This window comes from Rhinolophus hipposideros (genome assembly GCF_964194185.1).
Source record: "Rhinolophus hipposideros genome assembly, chromosome: 19".
Lineage (NCBI taxonomy): Eukaryota > Metazoa > Chordata > Mammalia > Chiroptera > Rhinolophidae > Rhinolophus > Rhinolophus hipposideros.
In genome coordinates, this window is record NC_138065.1 from 22046955 (window position 1) to 22067841 (window position 20887).

Below are 20887 nucleotides of genomic sequence, written 5' to 3' on the forward strand. Positions count from 1 at the left end.
GGGGAGGTGAGTTGTGAAAGGTGGCCCACCGCAATGGCGGCGACCACCACCACCGTTGGTCCTGCTTCCACAGCTCCCTCCCGTTTGCCGGAACTAGTTGGGCTGAGAATCTGTGCCTGCGGTCCACAGTTCTCAGAACAGCAAATATCCTGTTCTTTTGATCTGACACTGCTACTGTTCCGCTTCTAGCACCGGGCAGGTGGGGGCGGGGCAAGCTCTGGGAGGGTAAGGAGGGGGCAGCTAGTCTCAGTGCCTAAGGCTTCCGTTCTCTGCAGCAGTGAGGGCTTAAAACACCATTTGTAGCCTTCTTCCCTCAGTCTTTTCTCCGAGGTCTCTACCGTGAGCCTTGGGTTCAGCCGTGTTATATGCTGCCCCCTCAGTTCTGTGGGCCATAAGTGGAGTCCTAGCAATCCGAGTACTTCCCCTCCTGCAGCTGCGGTAGTTCCGGGATTCAGCGAGCTCGGAGCACTGAGCTAGGTTTGCAGCCCCTGCAGCTCCGTTTCTGCACTTCTCTCTTCCCTCCTCCCCCGCTAGTGCAATTCTCCCACCTTTAGATGAATTCAGTAGTGGCCCTCTTCGTCTTGATTGTCTGCTGTGCAGGGAGTCTTTTGTGGAGTTATTGTTGTTTAATAAGTTATAAATTCCAGGGCAGCTTTACAGAGGCTCACCTCACTGTGCCATTTTGATCAGCCTTCCCCAATAGCTATATTTAAGACATTCTTATCACTGACCCAGGTCTAAGTTCATTCTTATGTATAGTCTCATCTTCTAACCAGAAGGTAATCTTCTTTAGTATAATAAGGCCTTGATTTTATTCTGTTTAATACTTTGCATTTTGTATAGCACTGAGTATGGTGCCTTGCTCATTGTTTGACATTTTGAAATTAATTGAATTATTAAGATCTTAAGCCACCAAAGAATGAAAAGTCTGCATACACACTTTGGAATTCTTTGCACTGCATGATCCAGTAGCTTCATCTTCCACAATTATTTATTTATTTTATAAAATTATCTCTATAAGACCTGCATATATCATTGCATGTATCATAATCTCTCATAAGCATCTGTTTTTTGGAGTTTTCTCTATTATAATGAGAGGTAATTAAAAGGGGAATTTGATGAAATTCACCGTCAAATCATGGCAGTTAACACTGTACCCCACAGTTTGTAAATGCTTATTAAATAAATAGATAAATGGATCTGTGCTATATATTAGTATATATTCATGAATATAGTCTTTGAATTGCTATATATTCTATGTATTCATGAATTTAGTCTTTTTGTTATATATTTATGAATTGCTATATATTCATGAATGTAGTGTTTTTATTAGTATAAAGCATTGAAAAATTATTTTTGCTTACCTTTAAGCTCTAAACTTTTTTACTATTGAGATGATTGTATTTTAGGACTTTTTTTTTAAGCACTGATATTATTTATTTATGACTGTATGCTTTGGGCATTCTTGTTCTTTTCATAGAAAAAGATAGGTTTACTACAAAAATATTCTATAGATCACATGGAGCTAATCCTGTTATATTCTAAACATAGTAATCTAAAGTTACAGATTTTAATTTGAACAAGCTAGAGGTGTATTTATAGAATGTGTGTGTATGTATGTATGTATGTATTTATCTATGTGTACGTATACATGTATATTAAACATATATACTTTCAACCCATTTTAGTTTTTTAAGATTCTGTTGTCTTAGGAATTTGTTATGGAATTATCAGTAGATAAATCAACTAAATACTTTAATATACTTAATAGTTTTTGGAATGCTTTTGACCAGTTTTCTATTTATTGTTTTCCTTTGTTTATATTTATTTTCACATCTGTTTCTACTGGTTTTACTGCAGCCCATTTAACATTTTGTCATGCATATAATAATTTGGATGACGTCATACTCATATTATGTGATATGAAAATACCTTTAGAAGAGATGCTTAGTCCTTTATTATTGATCAGAAAGACGTTGGATTTTTTAACATTGGTGATTTTTTCACAAATTCTTCTTTTTCTTTTTCTTTTTTTTCAGTACTTCTGAAATTCCTCAGTTCCGGCTGCCATATGATGTAGTAAATTTTGAGATTGAGCTTATGAAGGACCTTGGTGTAAAGGTAAATGAAAAACATAACATGTATATTGTTCAAAGAGAAAGGAGTAAGCTCTACACTAAAGTTTAACAGCAAAATGTCATATATTTTTGGAAAGAACAATTAAAAGCTACACCAGGCAGAAGCAGAAAGATGCTTCTCCTTGCTTAGGGCATTTGTCTGTCTACTGTCTGAATGCCACTAGCCTGGAAAAGGGCAATCAATAGTTCTCATCTGGCACGCCTGCATGTGATTAACTGTCTGTAAGAAACAAATTCCTAAATTGCTTTAGGGGTTCAGTGCAGCTAACAGAAGGATTTGGTTTCTTTAATCATGTTTTTTCCATGCAAGTTGTGCGCACTCTGAAACAGTCGTAATTCACAATTTGGAACATAATTTCTTACGGAGGTTTATTTTATTATTATGTGCATCATGTCAGTAGGTTAATGTGATATTCCTTTCTCAACATGACCAATCAGTGGGGTAGAAAGCAACGGGTTTGTATTTTTTATTGCTTTGTGAAATAAATATTGTGATGTCCTGTTAAAGATGGTCAGAAAGTTGGCACATTGTGCTTTCAGAATATAGCTTTATATATTTATATCCTTTTGCATTATTTAAGAGCATTACACTGTGGCTCTTCTGTTGAACATATTGTTATTTTGGTTTCAAAAATGTTAATTTTACATAATCTAACACCATAGATTAATAAAATACTGTGCTTTACATAACACATTCTGTAAGTACATGCAAATGGTATTTTGAAAAGTAATTAACAAACTACTCCTGGCTGTTGCATTTAGAAATAAAAATTAAAGTAATCAATAAAAAGGGAAAACACTCAAAACAATATTTTATGCTTTTACACTTTTCACTGTGCTTTATTTGGCAGTAGTTTGGTGATGAAACAATTACACATAATCACTAAACAAAGAGTCTTATAGCAAATATACAGTACACATGTGCACAACTTTATGAAAACTCAGTGTTTAAAAATAGTGTTCGAAATAGATGATTTAAGGGTGATTATTTACTTATTAAAGTATATTCTAAAAAGTTATTTAAATGTCTTCCATTTGGAGTACAAGTTCTTAATCAAATCTCATTAAATAGGGAAATGATTATTTATTGAGTCTTCAAACTAATATATTTGTGTATATAAGGAAATGATTATTTATTGAGTCTTCAAACTAATATATTTGTTTATATAGTAGGTGTTACTACTAATTGAAGATAAATCATAAATTAATTTAAGGAATGTCTAAATTTATCTTATCAGTAATTGCAAAGTTGTATTCAATTTTTGTAGTACAGATACATTGCATAAATTAAGGTACACCATTTGCTGTTATTAGGTAAGTCATCAAAAGACACAGCAATAGTTAATGAACTCAGTGCCAGACAATATACATTTTAGTTATTTTGTAATTTTATAGCCAGGCACCTTGAAACAGTCAACTAATATTGCTACTTTGGTCAATACCTGTACACAGGTAAAAATATGTTACTTTTATTTGTACAAAACATAAACTTATCTGCTTGTATATGAAGAGAATGTCTCTGGAAAGATAGAAGACTCTGATAGCATAGATTGCCTTTGGGAAAGTGTGGAAAGGATTTATCATCTTTTTGTATATTTGATTTTTAAACCCTATAAATTTATTATATTGTCAAGAAAAACTTAGAACCTAAATTAAAGAGGAAATTATATTATCTTGTCCACCTCTGGTTGTTTTAAGATGTGAAGTATTCAAACTTGCTTTGTAAACCATAAATTGTATGTGCAATTCTGAGGAGTAAGAGCAGCAAGATTCTGTTTCAGCTTTGAGAACCTGCATCCATTGATGAGATACTGCAGCTTTTTATGACCTATCAACTCTAGCCACACTTTTTAAAACATGTTCTACACTTGTTACTTCCTTATCATCATCACCAGATTCTTCTTAACCTACCCTCTGTACTTCTCAGATAACATTGCGTGTTTTTGAAGTCAACAATAATTTCCTGGCAATTAAATGAATGGTGCTCTAGGTTCATACTGTTTAATTTCTGTGCAGCTATGACACATTCCTGTATGTATGTGTGTATATGTGTGTGTGTTTTGGGCTTTCTGGTCTTAGCATTACCTTCATTATCTGATTTTTCTTTTTTTTTTTTCCCTCTTTCTAATGTGTTTGTTTCATTTATTCAACAAATAATTATCGAGAATTTACTTTTGCCAAGTATTGTGCTAAGGGCTCGTCTACAACCATAATTCTTCGGAACTCCAGTCTTATATTCTTAGTAGTTTAATGAGCACATCCATCATCCAAATAACATAAGCTCATCATATCCAAAACCAAGTTTAATTCATCATCTTCACTCCCGACTGTGTTCTTTAGCTAAATTTCCTGTTGAATAATTTCAATTTATTTCATATCTAATAGCTTGATAGATTACTTCTTGTTAATAGTAAGATGAATTTTTCAAGTGGAATATTGTGTCACAAAAAATAATGAGAATTTTATCTCCTCTGTATTTGTACATTATGTATATTTTTTCTTCTACTATTTCATTGGCTGGAATCTCTAGTATATCAAAAGTGTGATAATACATGGCATTTTTTTTGCATTTATGAGAGAGCATTTCAATCGTTGAATATTTTATTTTTCTAGACTTAGAATATTAGACTTTTATTTAGTTTTTTTGTTATTTTGATGGAGAAAGGATGTTAAATTTTTAATTGCCCTTTTAAAAATTTATGTTCAGTTAGTAAATTGAATTATATTAACATTTGTATTCTGGACTATATCCACTTTGCATAATGTTTCATTATATTTGTACATAAAGAACTAGATTTTTGTTAGTCTTCTTCAAATTTTCTTTTTGTATTCACTTACTTACGAAATAAATATTAAAACTGAAAATATTGCAGGGAACAGTAAAGTATTGTTGCTGTTCTTGTAGAGTTTGAAATCTACTGAACACCCTTATTTATTTATTTTTCTCTATTTATTTTTATTTATCTTCATGAGTTTATGTAATAGAAATATGCTAGCCTTATAAAAATAAACTTCACAACATTTAATTATTTTATTGTTGGTAAGAATATTGTCTTGAGAATTACCTTTTTTGTCAGATTCGACAATTTTATTCTTCTGAGCATAAAGCCTTTTTTGAGAGACACAATTTTGACCTTTTCTTTTTTCATATGATTACTAGTTTTTCCACCTATTTTATTCTCATGTCAATTTGGCCAATATATATTTTCTTTAAAAGAAAGTTCTGTTTCATTGAGATTTTTTAATTTATTACCATATGAGTAGATTTAATCTGTACGATAAAAATATCTAATTTGTACCTGTGATTATTTTTGCTTTTGTGTTTCTAAACCTGTATATTGTGCTTTCTTAACTTTTCTTCTTGATAAGACTAGGTAGTGGTATCTCTAATTAATGTATTCTTTAAAAGAACCAGCTCTCAGAGTTTTATGTTCCTGTATTAATTAATTGCTGATTTTATCTTTATTAATTCTTTCCCTCTGCTATCCTTACACTTGTTATTCTTTTTTAAACTCTTGAGTAACATACTTATTTTCATTTTTCTAGGTTGAATAATGAAACAATTTAAAATTATTAGTTTCTCTCTGATCAGATCCTTGTCAGCATCCATATCTTTTTTATTAGTATTATTGTTATTTTTCTTGAGTAAGTGTAGTTTTATTTTGTTTTTCTCTTTTATACAGAATTGTTTGAGATAATATTTTTATTTGATTCTGTATTCTTGTGATCAAATTCAAATTTTTTCACTTTACTTATCAGCAGGAAATATAATTTTTAATTTATTGAGTATACTCTCGATTTCATATCAAACGATTATTTCTAGAATAATAAATTATTCTTTAAAAAATAGCCTCTTAGCTGTTATATTTTAATAAAATCAAGAGATTTTATAAAAATTTCAATGTAGACCACTGCAAATTGTTTTCAACCCTAGGTGGACTTTAACAAAGGCTCTTATTATATTTGTGTCAGATGATATTACTCATCTTTTAGATTATCTGCTATTTATATGTTGGCTTTGCAATTCAGAATTTAGGTGGCTATAAATATTTTTTTCAGTCTTTATAATATTTATAATGACTTCATTTTTAAGCTAAAAATGTAAACACGCATAAAGATTTTGTATTTTTCCTGAATATCTTTAAAATATGCATATTTGCCAGTTCTCAAATAATTAATAAAATTCTATTGTGATTTACCTTAACCTGTAATTGCTTAGCATTTGTTCTGCTTCATGAGTTCAGTAAAAAATACCTAACTGAAATCTCTTCATTGATAACCTCTCCTCATCATTTTTTTTTAATACAGTTATTTGAAGCAAGCATTTTTGTTATTATGGGATATTATTGGAAAACATATAAAATCATGTCATATCTCTACTGGAAGGGAGAAACATGCCCAATAATAGTTGATGAAATAATTTTTCTTTCTAAAGAAAGCTAATATTACTTTTAAATTCTTCCATCTCATCTTCTGTCTTAGAAATTCTAAAAATATTTTATCTGTTTAGCCAAATGTTGTGTCAGAAAATTGTGAAGAGCATGTACATTGTTTTCTGTATATTTTATAATGGGTATCACATAGTTGATATTAAGGCTGTTTATTTCATAAAATTACCGGTAGAACTTTCCATTATCTTAAAAATCAGAAAAAAAAATCTATTTTTAAAAGTAAAAATTAAAATTTTAAAGCCTCACTATCAGATACATTTAATAGCATCTAATTCTACTAAGTCTAATAATAACACCCATTATTAGAAATTTAGTATTAAACATTTTTAATAGTACATGATTAGTTAATGTTCTGCTTTATTCTATGGTATTTGATATGTTCCAGAATTCTTAATATTAATTATTAATCTCATGTTGGTTGCTCCCTGCTTATAAACATTGCAACAGATATTCTGTCTATTAATAGAAGAATGAGAGAGCACAATTTGCTACTGCAACTCAGAAATGAATTTGTGACAATACAAATATAAAAGGGAAGAGGTGAAAATCTGAATTTGCAAAGGGGATTAATCCGGAGATAAGATGCATGCTAAAGAAAAAGGACTACTGTACTCGTACTTATGAATTGTACATAAACTTAATGGTAACCACTCAAAAAAGAAAAAAAAATCGAGAACTGAGACACATAACATATAAAAAGAGGAAACAGGAAAAAAAAATTATAGAATACCACCAAATAAAATAACAGACAGAAACACAAAGGCAAAAGAACAGTGGGGACACCAAGCTACCAGAAAACAATGATAGAATGGCTGTAGGAAATCCTCATATATCAATAATCACCCTAAGTGTAAATGGACTTAACTCACCAATAAAAAGGCACAGAATAGCACCTTGGATCAAACCACAAAATCCAACCTATGCTGCCTTCAAGGGATACATCTCATATGCAAGGACAAATACAGACTCAAAGTGAAAGGGTGGAACTATAAAAGAAGAAATAAAAGGAGAGATCAAAGATACATAGAAACAAATGAGAATGAAAATACATTGTATCAAAATTATTGGAAAACTGTAAAAGCAGTATTAAGAGGGAAATTTATGTCATTACAGGTTATGTCAAGAAATAGGCCTATCTTAAGAAATAAGGAAAATCCCAAATAAGCAACCTAACAGTACATCTAAAGAACTAGGAGAAAAAGAAAGGAAATGACACCCAAAGTCAGCATAAGGAAGGAAATAATAAAAATTCGAGAAGAATTAAATGAAATAGAGAATGAAAAGGCAATAGAAAAATTAATGCAACAGAGAGCTGGTTCTTGGAAAAGATGAATGAAATTGACAAACCCCTGGCTAGTCTCACTAAAGAAAAAAGAATAGGCGCAAATAAACAAAATCAGAAATGAAAGAGAGAAGCATGGTGGGATAAGTGTGTTTGAAGTGAAGGGGAGTATTTTGAAGGGGATTAATGGCAATGTGTCTTTTACTGTGATACTTCTTTTTGTTTTAAATTTAAACATTCACTGTAGTTTCAGGTCACACCTCATATAATATGTTGTTCTGTGCCTTTGAACATAGTGCCAGTTCTGCTTGTAACCTCCTTTATTCTGCTTATAACCTCCAAAGACATAAGAGCGTAGCTGTTACTCTTGCTCTGCAAGTAGAGTACACATGTGATTTTGATAAAGGTTCTCTACACTCTCTTGCTCCTTAGTATCCTCATCTGTAAAATGAGGATACTGATACCACTTCATAGGGTTAATTGTGAGGATTAAATGAGTCTGTACATGCAGCATTTAGAAGATCACCTTGCACTTGGTGAAGGCTCTATGCAGGTTAGTTGCAATTATTGTTTCATGGGTAAAATTCATTCTTCCTCTGTAACTTAATTTAAAAACTTGTTTTTAGGAACATGCTGTCTTCAGAACCTAAAGAAGCCTACCAGGCACTTATACTTCCTTCTTTATGGTAGTAAATGAGAGCAAAATTGCAGCAAAATCTTTTACTTTAGAGAGGATATATTGGCGCATGCCTGACGAGTGGACCCCTAAACTTCACTCAAGTGGCTTGTCTCTGATCATCCTAGAGTTCAGTTTCTGCCCTCTGGAGCACATGTGGCTGAACAAAGTCTCTGGCATACCAGTCAGCACTTGCTCATGTTGTCTGGTCTACATGATGTTTTCAGTGTAATGGATCACTGTGATGTTTTGTGAGATGGCCAGGTCATTTCAGATTGTGTGTACTATTACAGAACAATTGACATATTCCTGAGGCAAAACTGTAAATGAGTATTATCTTTCCCCTGTGAATGTGAACTATTTTTTGATCCCCTTTCCTCGGAAGTAGTATGGAAAAGTATGCCACATGCTTTGTACATGTGGCCTTATTAATCTGCTGTAGAAATCATACCACATTGGTCACAGAAACTGCAGTCAGAGCTACTCTTTGGTCAAAGCTCTAGTACTTTACAGTTATTTTCCAGGAATCATCTTGTCTTGGCAGGGGCGAGATTGGTGAATTAAGCAGAAATATAACATAGACCTCTACCATCTTTCCTCATCCCATCCATCCCCAGAATATGATAACATGTTTTATTTACCCTCAGCCAGGGTTTCGGAAGTTATCTGGCCTTCCTAATTATTATAGCTATTGTAGCTCTTACTGCACAGAGATCCAATGTGGGTTACTTCAGCTGACAAACACAACCATTTTGATATTGCAGTTGAAACTGAGAAAAGAATCACTAACTGGGGCTGGGATTTCAATGGGTCCACTGTGAGCCAGAACTTAGCCAGGCTTCAGTTTTTCCTTCATCCCTCTAGGTCCCCACTCTTACATCTTCAGATATCAGTATCAATGAAGAATCTGTGTCCAATGTCCTTGAAATGTGTGATTATTTCCCTTTTCCCAGTATACAGTCACCTAGGAAAATGGCCATAGTTCCCTTTGGAGAAGGACTAGGGTAAGCACCACAGTATTTATTTGCCTGAATATTGCAGGGTCCTTTTCCTAGGACCTGGCCACTCTACAGTCAGTAGATTGCAGATCTGAAAATTGACTCACGTCTGGGAACTGGACAAAATATTGTGACTTTTAATAGGGATGGCTCCTCTCTGGTTCCTGAGTTTATTAATCTTCCCCGGAAAATGCTCCCAATCAAAATTCTATTCGTTCTTTAAAAATGTCCTATTGAAATCCCACTACCTCCCTTTATCCTCATCTTTATGACCTTAGCCACAATGAATCTCTTTTTCCTTTAAGTTCTCATAGATGTGTGTTGATCACCCTGTTTTATATTTATTAGTGTACATTTTCTGCACATATCTTGACTACACATTGAGGCAGAAACTGTCTCATTTATCATTTCATTGTTTAAAGCACCCCCATATAGTGCCTTGAACATAATAATCAAGCTATGAAATTTTACTGATGTGATTTTAAATATGTTAGCTTTTCTTCACTACTTTATTCAAAGGTAAAATGTACTTAGCCTTTAAGTAAAACATGTTAGTGTTCCACTTATGTACTACTTTGTATATATAAACCTCTATACTAAAATATAAAAAAATTTCCACACATGTATGGAAATTGATATATATCAAGTTTCTGTTCTTTTTGATGTTGGAGATTAAGCTTTTATTAATCAAATACCAAAACATCATTATTCACATATTGTTTCTTATAGATAATTTGTGGTAAAACCCTTTCAGTGAATGAAGTGACTCTTCGCACTTTGAAAGAAGAAGGGTACCAAGCTGCTTTCATAGGAATAGGTGAGTAGCTTACTTCTAAATATTTTTCTTTATAATATTCTTTTACATTTCCTGACAACATCCAGAATAACTGCCTTCAGACATGTCTATGGTAGAAGTTACATCTGTTCAGAGAATAGTAGACAGAAATAAGTAGGCAAAGAAAATTGTCCATTTTACAATCAGTTGTGCTGTCTCACCTTCATTATGGATAGACTCTGGCGAGACCATCTTTATCTTCCCATTCTCTCACTCTTGCATCATCACCAGTGAACGTTTCTAAGAAGCAAAATGTTCTCAAGTCATGACATAGAAGCTCAGGATTTGGGCTCAGAGACATTTAGATGCTGTAGCTTTCTCTTTATGATCAAACAAAATGGCTATATTGATAGGAAAGCACAGAATTGACTTATCTTCTTGTTCTATTCATTTGTTTTCAAAATTTCCTGAAGACATTTCCTATTTGGCTGAATTTTAAAGATGTGTAATCATAGTTCTGAAATATACATGGACACTCGTAGCTGCTAAAACACTTAATGTATCTTAGGGCTTCATATTTTACCTAAAAATCCTATAAGTATTGAGTTTTTCTAACATTTTTTTCTGTCCGCTTATTGTTAGTTGAAAGACCAGAGAGAACAGTTGGTTTAATTTAGTCCTTGTCTCATGAACTTGGTATCCATTCTCTCATATGAGCCCATCCTGATGTATTTTAGTTTATCTGTCTCTTCAGCAGTTCACATACTTTGAATATGAATATCTAAGTAATGAATCTACTCAGAGTTTGAAAAGCTGTTCCACCTCTTTAAGTGATCACATACTGGATAACATTTGTTTTGGGACTAACCCTTTTCATAGCATTTCTAGAGTGAAAACATCAGGAATGCTTCTTAGCCTACCAAATTTTCTTATCAGGATGCCATGTGATACCTTTCTAGATAATTGCTACCAAGCCTAAGACCATTTCTGTCACGCCCTTCATTTAAATGAAGAATTATGGAGAGGAAAATAAATTTTCACTATTTTCTAGCTTCTAAATGTATTGGACCTCCTTCTCAGAAGCTTGAGTGCCATTGTCATCACCATTTTTCTATATTATCTTCATTTAAGTACAATAATCTTTGTGTAGAGCAAGAATACAAAGGAGAAAATGTCTTAAATTTTCTCTAGGTTCCGTTTTGAGAGGCATTATAGAGACTTTGGTTTTACTTTTCAACTTTACAGTTGTGTTGAGAATTTAACATGAAGAAATAAGGGAAGTATTTATCAAGTATATTCTACTACCGTGTTTCCCTGAAAATAAGACCTAACTGGAATATAAGCCCTAGCAAGATTTTTCAAGATGATGTCCCCTAAACATAGGCCCTAATGTGTCTTTTGGAGCAAAAATTAATATAAAACCTGGTCTTATTTTCGGGGAAACATGGTAATAAAAGCAGCATTGGATCAGTAAGTTTGTTACTCTCAACAAACACTTGTTCAGAAATGCTTGGTTGGTAATAAAAGGACAATTTTGTCAAGCATTATGTCTGAAATATTGGTGATCTGTTCAAATAGCTATTTGAAATTCACCATTGTGGTTTCCTACAGCAGTTGTATATAAAAGATATGTTTTCCATTAAAGGAGTTGTATATGCCAATGCAGTTTTGTGTATCTCTATGAATGCTGTCTGAAAACAATCTCTGTACTGAAGAGATAGAGGCCAAATAAAAATACACTGAAATATCTCTAAATAGCATAAGAAGAAAATTATAACAAAATTTTGGAATAATTAAAAGGTTTGTCACTCTGAGTGATTTCAACCATAATGCTATCTTCCATCTGTAAGAAACTAATGTTTCAGGTTTTTATTTCCTTTTATTTTATTCCATTAAGTCCCCTTACATATGTTACTTGATAATGCTACATCTCTTCACAGTACTCCATTTGACTCTGCACTAATGGTGTGAATACAGCTTTTAAAATGTGGAGTCCTTTCATATTTATGTTGCTGTGCATTTTCATGCTGGGAAATTTTCACGCCGGAAATCTTTTGACATTTTGGTATAGTGATGTGTAGAATGCAGTTATGTTCTATTTCTGTATTTGATATGAATATATACAAGAAAGTTTCATCTTGTCAAAAAAAAAAAAAGCTTCTGTCTGTAGAAGACAAGTAGCTTCATCCTCCAGGAATTGTTTATTTGACACTCTTGATTGCTGAGGTGGGAGTTTTGACCTTTCTATTACCATAGAACTGCCTGTCACTTGGACAGCCTCACATCCTTTCATGCTTTTGTTCATTAACCATGCTTCTATATCAGATTTAAACTTCACTCACTATTTTCCTGTTTCCCACTCACTTTGGAGAAATTAATTTTGGAATAGGACTTCCATATTATTTAGGACATAGGTTTGGGCACTTTAAGGAAGGATAATAATAGAGGCTTAAGAAAGATCACACATTTAACAGTGTGATCCATCCTCAATACCTGATTTTCATCTTTGGTCATTAATGGCCACTTTGTCCACATTGCTGTTAACAAAAATGGAAAATAGGGAGAGGAACTTGCACATACCACTTTTATCTCTGTCTGCAACGTGGTCACAGAAACATGCCTAGCAGCAAAGGATGCTGGGAATTATAGCCTTCAGCTGGGTGGGCATATGCCCCATTAAATTTCTGTTACTATAGAAAAAGAGGATGATCGAGCTATAGAGAGAAAAGAAGGACAGGTCTCTGCCATAGGTTTGCATCATCATTGGTATTTGATACATGGATTCCTTATTGAGAAAAATCAATAAAGCGCTTAGTAGCAAAGAAAACCCTTTTTGAATTTAGTGCTTATATATTGGTTACATAGTTTACTTAAGAAAATGGAATGTTTTCTTTTACTGTAGTTGGAAATTCCAATATATAGATCTATATTTATAAGTACTGTCCATTATATGTTACTTTGTATAAGAGAAAAAATGACTTTATTTTTATTAAATATAGTTTATTAAGGTTAGCTTAATAAATCTATTTGCTAATACAAGTGCGTTCTCATGTTTCTTATTTTTAATATTGTGTGTGATGTTGCTGGTGAAAAGTTTCTCACTTTTAGGCTTTTTCCTAACTCATGCTAACAGTGTCTGTTAAAGAAATTATCTCATTGTACATGCATCACTGTGAGACTTAAAGAGTTATATCTCTTTGTTCGTGAGAGAGTTTGTTTCTTCTAAGTAAAATCAAGATAAGTGAGATTAAGCTCTATGTCCTATTGAAAATGTATTGCGTTGTTTGGAGACAATTGGGATTTTTTAAAAGACTGAAATTTTGGTATTTTTTATTGAAATAAAAGTGCTTGCACAGTATGTTGATGTCAATGTTCAGATATAGAATCAGAACATCCACTATAAAAAGGGCTTTTTCAACGTATTGGATGGTTCCCTTTGCTTGGTATCATAATCAATATAATGAACTATAACCATCATTTCTCTTTTTAATTAAAAAAAATGAACACAAAAGACTGGAAAGTATCAAAGTGTGTTACACATGGTTAGGCCAAGTGTTGTTTTTTTAAAAGTATTTTTCAGTTGTATGTGTGTTTTTTGGATGTGTTTTCTTGCATATGCACACTACATAATATTAAACATATATATTTTTGTTTTTATTAGTTTCAGGTGCACAAGACAAGGCAATACTTAGACGTTCATTATTTATATCCCTCACACTGTGGACCCCCCTCTCTCCATCCTCCCAATCCACTATCCCTCCGCCATCGCACCGAGCCATCACATTAATATATAAAATTATAGTTGGCATTCATTATTGTTCAGCTTCAGGTGTACAGTACATTGATCAAGCATCTACATCTTCCCTGAGGTGGTCTCCCAAATGGGACCTGTGTCCATCAGATACCCTACAAAATCTTTACAACATTATTGATTACGTTCCCCAAATTATTTTTCAAAAACCCTGAGGCCATTTTGTGGTTACTGACTGTTTTCTAATCCCCTCACCTTTCCCCTTATCCCCACCCCCCCACCCATTTAACAACTCTCAGTTTTTCCTCTTTGTCCCCAAAACTGTTTCTGATTAGTTCATTCACTTATTCTTTTCTTTAGATTCCGCATATCAGTGAGATTATATGGTACTTGTCTTTCTCTGTCTGACTTATTTTGCTTAACATAATGTTCTCTAGATCCATCCATGCTGTTCCAAATGGTAAGATTTCTTTTTTCTTTATGGCTGCATAATACTCCATTGTATAAATGTACCACAGTTTCTTAATCCAGTTATCTACTGATGGGCATTTCGATTGTTTCCATGTCTTGGCTATTGTGTATAGTGCTGCAATAAACATAGGAGTGCATACAGATTTTTAAATTGGAATTTTGGATTTCTCCGGATAGATGCCTAGCAGTGGTATTACTGGATCATTGGGTAGTTCCATTTTCAGATTTCTGAGATACCTTCATACTGTTTTCCATAGTGGCTGCACCAATCTGCAATCCCACCAACAGTGCACAAGAGTTCCCTTTTCTCCACATCCGCGCCAGCACTTGTTTGTTGATTTATTGATGATAGCCATTTTGACTGGGGTGAGGTGGTATCTCATTGTGGTTTTTATTTGCATTTCTCTGTTGGTTAGTGAGGTTGAGCATTTCTTCATATGTCTGTTTGCCATCTGTATGTCTTTTTTAGAAAAATGTCTCTTCATGTCCTCTGCCCATTTTTTAATTGGGTTGTTTGTTTTTTGGGAGTTGACTTGAGTGAGTTTTTTATAGATTTGTGGTATTAATCCTTTATCAGATATAACATTGGCAAATATCCTTTCCCATTCAGTAGGATCCCTTTTTGTTTTATTGATGGTTTCCTTTGCTGTGAAAAAACTTTTTAGTTTGATGTAATCCCACATGTTTTATTTTTTCTCTTACTTCCCTCGCATGAGGGGATATATCAGTAAAAATCTTACTCCGGGTAATGTCTGTGAAGTTTCTTCCTATATTTTCTTCTAGGTATTTTATGGTTTCAGATCTTACATTTAAGTCTTTAAGCCATTTTGAATTTATTTTTGTATGTGGTGTAAGGAGGTGGTCCAGCTTCATTTTCTTGCATGTGTCTGTCCAGGTTTCCCAGCATCATTTATTGAACAGACTGTCTTTACCCCATCGTACATTCTTGCTTCCGTTGTCATAGATTAAATGGGTATCTTGGCATGTATTTATTTCTGGACTCTCTATTCTGTTCCATTAATCTATACGTCTATTTTTATGCCAGCATCATGCTGTATTGATTAATGTAGCCTTGTAGTATATTTTGAAGTCAGGTATCATTATACCTCTCACTTTGTTCTTATTTCTCAAGATTGCTGAGACTATCCGGGGTCTTTTATGGTCCCATATAAATTTTAGGATTATATGTTCTATTTCTGTGAAAAAACGCTGTAGGTAGTTTGATAGGAATTGTGTTGAATATGTATATTGCCTTAGGCAGCATGGACATTTTAACTATATTAATTCTTCCTATCCATGAACATGGAATGTGTTAAATGTGGCTTAGTAGTCAATGTTTGAAAGCCAGTGCTGTACATTGTAAAGACCCTGAAATACTAACTGCCTTTCACCATATCATTTCCACCACCTATTAATAAGTAGCTGTTGAGGGAATTAAATAAGTATTGAAATACTGCAATGTTGCAGACACTATGCTGAAATTAAAAATTTAAATAAATCCAAATTTATTTTAAGTAGCAAGATTTTAATTTCAGTCAGGAAAATCATGGAATATTCCCACAGCAATATTCACACAACTTGAGGAATGAGAAGTATATGGACCTGAGTATAGTTGTTCTTTTTTTGTTAAAGTCCTTTTGTGTGATTAAATTCTACAGCTACTGTTGTAGATGACTGAAGAACTGAACCCTTAGTCTTTGCTTTAAAAAGGCCCATTTTCATTGCCTTTTCTGATTGTCCATTTTCTGTTAGTTTACCTCTTATATTCTCACAAAACATGGTGGCGTTGAAAAGTTTAAACAAGTATGAGAGGGAAAGAACATACACTAAGACACCTCAGATAAATAGCAAAACTTTTTATATTTTTCTGACAGATTTTTTTTTTTTTCTGAATTTTTGGTTTCAATACTTGGGAGAAAAAAAGGAGTACAGGGGAAGCAGAAGTAAAATCTATTACTACAGTCACAATAGACACAAAGGGAGGAGGAAAATGCGGAGATAGCTAACTGTCTCCCACAGGATGTTTTACTTGTGTCTGCCTCAAAGACTGTTCTTAAAAATCATTTCCGACTATCACCATTCCCTCACCTGAATGCTGCTAGACCATTGCTATAGCCTCCTAACCAAGTCTCCTTGGCCACAGTTATTTACACAGCAGAAATAGTGATCTTTCAAAAATTAGATTTGATCATGGCATTCCCTTATTAAGTTCCTTCCTCCTGACCGTGGCTCCCTATTTTATTCAACATACAAGAAGAACTCCTCAAAATAAGACTTTCAGGACTCTTTATGATTTGGTCAACAACTTATGTCTCCAGTTACTTTACCCATTAAATTGTTTTTCAGCCATTTTTAACTGTGTTCAGTTTTACCTCATCTCAATTTTTTTTGGTCTCAGTTTTTTGACATAAACTGTCATTATTTTCATAGTTAAGTTCATAGCTTCGATGTCCTTTTATTTATTTTTTTACTTCACATAGTTCTCTTTACTTGTAATGATCCACTCCCTACCTTCTCTCTTTAGCCTGAATAAGTGAAGTCATTTCCTTTCCTCCAACCCCCAAACCATTATGTTCCTGTTTCCTTTCTGAATGTCCACACTAAACTTTGTACTTTATTACAGCAATTATTTTACTGAATGTGTTATAATTAACTGCTTACACGTTTGTTTCTGTACTAGAAGTTATAATCTTGTAGGCTGAATATTCTGTCTGCCTTATTCATAGATCTTCAGTGCCTACCCATGTGCCTGGCACATAGCCAGAACACTATAAGTATTTTTAATTATTTTTATTATTGATTTTTAATGCAATTGTTTTGACTATTTTCCAAAATAAATTGATAGGATGTTAAAACATGCTGTGGAGGGCTATTATAACACTGAACAAATTCAGAAGGAAATAGATATTATATTATTGTAAAGTTTGTATTATACTGCAAATGAAATAAACAAGTGGGAGTAATGGGATTAATGGTGGTGATATTGGTAGTAGTAGCAATAATCGCTAAAATATCATGTGCTTAATTCTTTTCTCTTAGTTTTAAATATAATCTATGCCATTAACTCTTAAAATGGCCCTTAAAGTGGATATTAACTCTATTTTATGGGTAAGAAAATTAAGGTTACATTAAAGAAAAGTACTAAATGGCAACTAAAATGTGGAAAGTGAATTTTATAGAGAAGGTAGGAAAAGCGTAGCAAATGCAAACATGTGTACATCAATATAAAAAGCTGTTACAGACACAATGACTCAAAGCCAATAAATCAGCTGATGGCACCTGACTACCTTGAGGTGTCGAACTGAAGGATCCCAAAATGGGACCCCATAGCTGCAAGAACTAGTCTTTCTACTTAGCCTAACTTATTGTTGCCACCAGTTGTTTTTTTTCAGTTACTATCAGAAAAGAATATATTTGAAATGTGATGATTCCCAAATATTGTAGCAGGTAAAGAAGAGGTCATTACAGTAAAGAAAATCCATTGAGAGATTATGGTATTAAATTTTCTACAGTATGGCCTTTAGTTAAATCTCTTGTGCCTTCTTAGAGCCAGAATTTTTCTCTGGAAAAAGTTATTCTTACTTAGCTTCTTAATCAGGAGTTTCTAAATTGTACACAATCTGATATACTTTCTATTTATTTAAAAGAAAATGCAGTAAGGTTTTACCCTCTGCATTACCCTCTTTACTTCTGTACTGGTAAAAACTGAAGTTATTTAGGGATGCACAATTCTGAATAGATTGTTTTAAAATAATAAACCTTACTTAATTTTAAGCAAAAAAAAAAAAAAAGGCAGGAATATTTTGCCAACCAACTTTTTTTTATTTGTAGTATTATCTAATCTAGTGTCACTTATAAGTACTCAATTATAATTGTGAGGTGGCTTCCAAGAAACCAGAAATGAGGAAAATAGAATTCCTGCTGAGAGTTCATTAAATCATCACTTAATGAGCTCAAGCAAATCCCCCAGGAGATAAAATAGATGTATGGCAATTACTCTTTGATCATATTAACATACAAGTATCTATAGAAGGTGCATCTTAATCTTCAGAATCATGGCTTGGTGCGAGGTCGGAGGGATAGTGGATGGGGGGAGGGGGGTTCGCAGTGTGAGGGATATAAATGATGAACGTCTAAGTATTACCTTGTCTTGTACACCTGAAACTAATAAATTAAAATAAAAAAAAGAATCAGGTAATAGGGATTGGTCACCTGTACAAGTACAGAAAAAAAAGTATATATGTATATATTTAAAGGACCTGGATTATTTGAGCCCATATTGTGAAGATATACAGGTAAATCCATTTTAAAGACCTCTAAATCTCCTTCTTCTGGTTCGAAGTTCAAGCTGCCATTGATTCCTAAACAGTTTGATTATATTAGGAGAATGCTAATCACGTCAATAATGGTAATCCTGGTCCCTATGATGGTAATCATTGTCACCCAAAATCACTCTGCTTCTCTTAGAGTATGAAGAACTCTCCATATGAGGTAACTCTGCTTACAAACTGTAAATGTTTCAGATATTTTTAGTGGTTATCACTGCATTTAGAATAAGTCAAATAAGTCAAATTTTCTTTCTTTTTTTTAATCTATTAATATACCAACACCTTTATTGTTCCATGTTATAGTGTAACATTTCAGTAGTTCTTTTCATGGTTCAGTTAAATCCTAAGCCAATGACCGGAAAAAAAAAAAAAAAAAAAGGAAGGAAGGAAGAAAAAGAAAACTGGTATGTACATGTGAGACTCGGCTTCGTCTTTCCTCTCCTTTGTGGCATCTCAGTTGGTTTTTGTATTGTCTGAAGAACAGAGAGATTTGCAGAGATTCCGTGAGGCTGGGTTTCTATAAAAGTTGAAGCAGACAGTTTCGATGTATCACATGTAAACAGTTGATCTTAATTTGATGATCCCATACCCTGGCATTTTGTTGGTTCACTTTCTTCTCCTCATCCGAGAGTGGATGAAGGTAGAGGGTAGGGGTATTTTCTGTTGGAGACAATAGACCCAGTTGATGAAGAAGGAGACTTGGCAGGAGATAAAGTCCTGTCTTCGTGTCGTTGGCCATCGTGGGAGTGATAGGTGAGGCTGAGATGTTTTGAATGTGAGTACATGTGTATGAGGTTCAGTGGGAAAGTAGTAAAAGCAAAGGGACTCAAATTTTCTTAGTATGACTTTCAACTGCGTACAATAGCTGTCCTAATATACTCTTTTAGCTTTAAAAGTACCACTTTATAGGACTCTTCCACCATCATTTATCTAGCCATTCCTCAAAAGTAACCTGTATCTCCCACCATTATACCTTGGCTCTCTGTCCTTTACTGAGAAAATTTTTCAGTCTGTGTCTACATGATAGTCAATACTTACAATATTCATCTCAAATGACACTTCCTACATAAGACTTTCATAGTCATCCTGCTGAGATAAATGTGTAGTCTGTGTTTGTACATAGCAAAATGTTTTATACGTCATTTATAGGACTGCATATAGTTATCCTTTTATTATCTTTGGTGGTGTGCGTATTTTCACTCCCCCACTCCATGCACAAACACACTATGTTAAAAACATGTAAGACTTGGGATTAATTTTTTTAAATCGTTGTGTACACAATTTCAGCACATTTTGTGACACATGATAAAATTTTTGAAAGTAAAATCATTGGACGAGTAAAAAGAAAAGAGGAAACAAAGGAAGAAATGAAAAACAATGTAATAAGTTCTTGAGAAGTTTGAAACTATACTTGATTATTTAGCCTTTTTTATTTATTTATTAATTTTTTTATTTTTATTTTTTTTAAGATTTTACTGGGGAAGGGGAACAGGACTTTATTGGGGAACAGTGTGTACTTCCAGAACGTTTTTCCAAGTCAAGTTGTTGTCCTTTCAATCTTAGTTGTGGTGCCAGTCAGCTTCAAGTTGTTGTCCTTTCAGTTGGGAGTCGAAACCGGCAACCTTGTGGTTGAGAGGACGCGCTCCAACCAACTGAGCCATCCGGGAGGCAGCTCAGCTCAAGGTGCCACGTTCAATCTTAGTTGCAGGGGGCGGAGCCCACCATCCCTTGCAGGACTCCAGGAATTGAACTGGCAACCTTGTGGTTGAGAGCCCACTGGCCCATGTGGGAATTAAACCGGCAGCCTTCGGAGTTAGGAGCATGGAGCTCTAACCGCCTGAGCCACCAGGCCGGCTCCTATTTAGCCTTTTTTAAATTCATGGATCTTTCCAAGCATTCTCATATATCTTTTCGTTTTTTTTACAAAATTGAAAGACCTGATTATGGTTTATATTACCCACTCAAAGGCAATGAATTTCAAATTCTAAATGTTGTATTTAATGTCATTCTTACATTT

General features: G+C 33.6%; 1 protein-coding gene across 3 annotated transcripts in view; it reads left to right on the plus strand.

The window, feature by feature from the left end:
• DPYD (dihydropyrimidine dehydrogenase) overlaps positions 1-20887 on the plus strand; it is a 696413-nt gene that overhangs the window by 225579 nt on the left and 449947 nt on the right. For all 3 annotated transcript variants that reach the window (XR_013991662.1, XM_081024809.1, XM_081024810.1), the window contains 2 exons: positions 2040-2121; positions 10275-10362. Coding sequence is in view for 2 of the 3 variants with exons in the window: in XM_081024809.1 (XP_080880935.1) it covers positions 2040-2121; positions 10275-10362 (170 nt within the window). In the remaining variant the exon portion in view is untranslated. The remainder of the gene's footprint in view (positions 1-2039; positions 2122-10274; positions 10363-20887) is intronic.